At 53.5% G+C, this 3,889-nt stretch overlaps 1 protein-coding gene across 1 annotated transcript in view; it reads right to left on the bottom strand.

Moving 5' to 3' along the window:
* Positions 1-3,889, bottom strand: part of TOR1B (torsin family 1 member B) — a 5,818-nt gene that overhangs the window by 1,560 nt on the left and 369 nt on the right. The window contains exons 2-3 of the mRNA XM_008068381.2: positions 2,655-2,920; positions 401-576 (exon numbers count right to left, since the gene is read on the bottom strand). Of these exons, the coding sequence (XP_008066572.1) occupies positions 401-576; positions 2,655-2,920 (442 nt within the window). The remainder of the gene's footprint in view (positions 1-400; positions 577-2,654; positions 2,921-3,889) is intronic.

Below are 3,889 nucleotides of genomic sequence, written 5' to 3'. Positions count from 1 at the left end.
TGCCAGGAGCGGCTACTGCACTCCAGTCTGGGCGACAGAGTGAGACTCCAACTCAAAAAAAAAGGATTGCTACTAGACAAAAAAGTGTCGGCCCTCGAGGAACTTGAGATCTGTTCCTTCAGAACGCTGGGTTAATACTGTGGATTTTTCTAGCCCTCAGAAACAACACACACAGTGGACGAAATCGCCCTTAGCAGTGGAGATTTCCTTAGCTCAGTTTCCCTGCCCATGTTTTGTGCCATGCTGAGATTGGAAAACGAAAAGTAAGGAAGTGGGAGGGTGACTTCTGCCAGGCTGACACTTTTGTCCCTGGTAAACTACAGGCCGGTGGTCTCCAGGACCTCCTGCCAGCACTGGGAGACTGCAGGGCTGTGTGCCCAGTAAAACTGCCCTGGCTGACCTGAGGAAGATGAAGATGGCTTTGCGGTAAGACACTCTGTCGACCTGCTCGTAGTAGTCTAGAAACGGCTTGATGGCATCGATGATCCCAGGGTGCAGCTTATCCATCTCGTCAAATATGAAGACCGAGCTTGCACAGGCACTCACGTTGCCGCGAATCCACTTCTGCAGCTGGTCCTAGACCGATCGTACCAAGAAACAGGACAGAGGCTGAAAGGGCGCACCAAGGAGGGCGGAGGAGAAGCTGCCCTCACTGAGGACGAGAGGTCAGAGCTCTGGGGTGCAACCAAGAGCTCCTAGAAACCACACCCCACCTCCGTTGCCTGGGGAGAGTTCTTCTAAAACCTTTACCCACAAATGTGCAAATTGGTAGAGAGATGCATGCTAAAATGCAGAGGTTTATCCTAACTCAAGTGACATGCCAAATGTGACCTTTTTTCTGAGTCACGGTCTCTGTCACCCAGCCTGGAGTGCAGCAGCACGATCACGGCTTACTATAGCCTCAACCTGCTAGGCTCAGGCAATCCGCCCACCTAAGCCTCCCGAGCAGCTGGGACTACAGGTGAATGCCATTATGCTCGTCTAACTTTCTGATTATTTGTAGAGACGAGGTCTTGCTATGTGACCCAGACTGGTCTCAAACTCCTGGGCTCAAACAATCCTCCTACCTTGGCCTCCCAAAGTGTTAGGCTTACATGCCTAGCAGATGCAACTTTTTTAAGGTAGAAGAGGCACAAGGTCCGTGGATGTTTATCACTCACTACGGATGACATTCTCCAGTGACTATTACCAGATGTATCGAGGCATAAGGAACTAGATTAAGACCTGCACAGTGCCCAACACCAAAGCCCTGTACTGGTACAAGGAACAAAGGAGCTGATCCAGGTGACATTTCATGAGAAACAACTCTAATTTTTTCAAGCAACAAGCCTTTCTGGGGTGAAAGGCTGTGACCATGAACCTCCTCCAAACACAGCTTCATCTATCTCTACGACTACATGTTTAGAGACTTATAAAAGAATGTGAAAAGACAGCAATTGTTCCTTCCTTACTTTTGGCACCCGTTCTAGTCTTACAGTGAACCAAACACCCACTTCCACTTCCTTGTTTCTTTAAGTTTCTGTTTCTTTTCAGTCCCCACCTGACAGCAGGAATATTAACCCTGACAAAGGACGCCCTTCACTTAAATAAGAATCAACCCTTCTAGACAATTCAGTGTAAAATAAACGTGTAAAGAATATCTCAAAGGAGAAACGGTCTCATGGTTCAGTTCTCTGAGGCTTTCTTTGAAGAAAGCAACACCAAAGACTTGAAGGATGGGATGTGGAACAAAGGAAACAATGCTGTTTAGGAGAAAAAATTCCTCCAGGCCACAGTGTGAAATGCAGAGGCAGAGGAAGTCACTCTGCCTCTCTAGGCTTCATCTTTTCTTTTTTTTTTTTTTGAGTTGGAGTCTTACTGTCACCCAGACTGGAGTGCAGTGGCCGCTCCTGGCCACCGCAGTCTCAACCTACTGGGCTCTGGAGATCCTTCCGCCTCAGCCTTCCAAGTAGCTGGAACTACAAGCATGCACTACCATGCCCAGCTAATTTTTTTGATTTATTGTAGAGATGAGGTCTCGCCAAGTTGCCCAGGCGGGTCTCAAACCCATGGGCTCAGGCAATCCACTCACCTCAGCCTCCCAAAGGTGCGGGATTACAGGCTGAGCCACCGAGCCCAGCCGGCTTCATCTTTTTTTTGAATTGGAGTCTCACTCTGTCACCCAGGTTGGAGTGCAGGGGCACGCTTACAGCCACCGCAGCCTCAACCTGCTGAGCTCAGACGATCCTTCTGCCTCGGCCTTCCAAGTAGCTGGAACTACAGGCACGTGCCACCGTGCCTGGCCAATTTTTTGATTTACTGTAGAGATGAGGTCTCGCCAAGTTGCCCAGGTAGGTCTCCAACCCGTGGGCTCAGGCAATCCTCTCATCTCGGCCTCCCAAAGTGCTGGGATTACAGGTGCGAACCACTGTGCCCGGCCTAGGCTCCATCTTTTAATGGACAGGACACACCGACCCCACTGGATTATTTTGGAACCCACTAAGAAAGAAGTCATAGGAGATCAGTGTAGCCACCGGAGACTAAGTGTACCTTAACTCATGGAGGCTGGGGTGATTGCAATGCAAAGAAAAGAGAAGCAGAAGCCAGAGTTAGTGAGCAGGTCTCCCGGACCAGCTGGAGAGGCCTGTGGACGAGATAGCAGTGGGTTCTCTTGCCTGGTACAGTTTTATCTTCTGTTCATGAGGGAAGTGCAGAGTCGACACAAACAGGTGGACAAAGTTACTCTTCAGGCCCTTGGGGTGAAGATTTTCAGCCACCATCTGGCTGACAAAATTCTTGCCTGTGCCAGCCCAGCCATGTAAGGAGAGGGTCAGCGGTTTCTTGGGACTTTTGTTGTTCCTGAAACCAGTCAGCGCCTTGAGAATCACTTCTGTGGCCAGGTGCTGTCCAAAAAGCTTCTCCTCCAAATCCAGCTTCAGGGCTGCAAGAGACAGGCAGGAACAGAGGGAGAGAAACACATGTTATAAAGGCACCAGAGGTCGGGCAGGGTGGCTCAGCCTGTGATCCCAGCACTTTGGGAGGCAGAAGCAAGTGGATTGCCTCAGCCCGGGGGGTTCGAGACCAGCCCAGGCAACTAGATTGAGACCTCGTCTCTACATTAAGTCAAAAAATTACCCAGGCATGATGGCGCATGCCTGTAATTCCAGCTACTCGGAAGGCTGAGACAGAAGGATCGCCTGGGCCCAGCAGGTCCAGGCTGCGGTGGCTGTGAGCATGCCACTGCGCTCCAGCTTGGACAACAGGGTGAGACTCCAATTCAAAAAAAAAAAAAGCACCACACAGAAGCAGCACATTCCCAGTTGGACAAAGTGAGGGCCGCCACCGACAGGGATCTAGCAGGGTCTCTGCCAAGCCCCAGGGCAACACGGAGGCAGTCCCTGACGCCCCAAAAAGGAAATGCAGTGTGTGCCTGACCCCCGACGCTGAGTGGAATCATCTCCTGATCCAGCTGCGCGCACTTCCCCGGTCACCCGTGGCTGGTGAGAAGACCCCTCGCGCGGGCTTCGTGGGCGACGCTGCACGTCTGAAAACCACCAAGAAGGCGGGCAGGGCGGGAGGGCTGTGCACGCGCTCGGTGTCCTCTGCCCTCCCGCGGGACGCCAGCATTTGGGAAGGTCCTCGGGCAGAGCCCCTCGAGCTGCAGTTTCCGCAGGCGCTGCTTCCAGGGCCGGGTCGGGACCCAGTTCCCGCGAACGACTCGCACGAGGGCCCCTCCCGGCCTCCCGCCCACCCCGATCCGGACGGCCGGTCGGAGGTCGAGCCCGATCGGTGCCGGGGCCTGACGTCCGCGGGGACTGTCCTCCCGCGCCAGCGCCCGGCCCGAGGAATCAGGGCCCCTCGCACGCTGGGGCCGGGCCTCGAATCCGCGCCCTGCAGGGCCGCCCGGCGC

This window comes from Carlito syrichta, unplaced genomic scaffold, assembly GCF_000164805.1.
Source record: "Carlito syrichta isolate Samal-C Ts95f unplaced genomic scaffold, Tarsius_syrichta-2.0.1 Scaffold108139, whole genome shotgun sequence".
NCBI classification, from domain to species: Eukaryota; Metazoa; Chordata; class Mammalia; order Primates; family Tarsiidae; genus Carlito; species Carlito syrichta.
The sequence above is the reverse complement of the archived record's forward strand: the minus strand, read 5'-3'. Positions and strand labels throughout refer to the sequence as shown.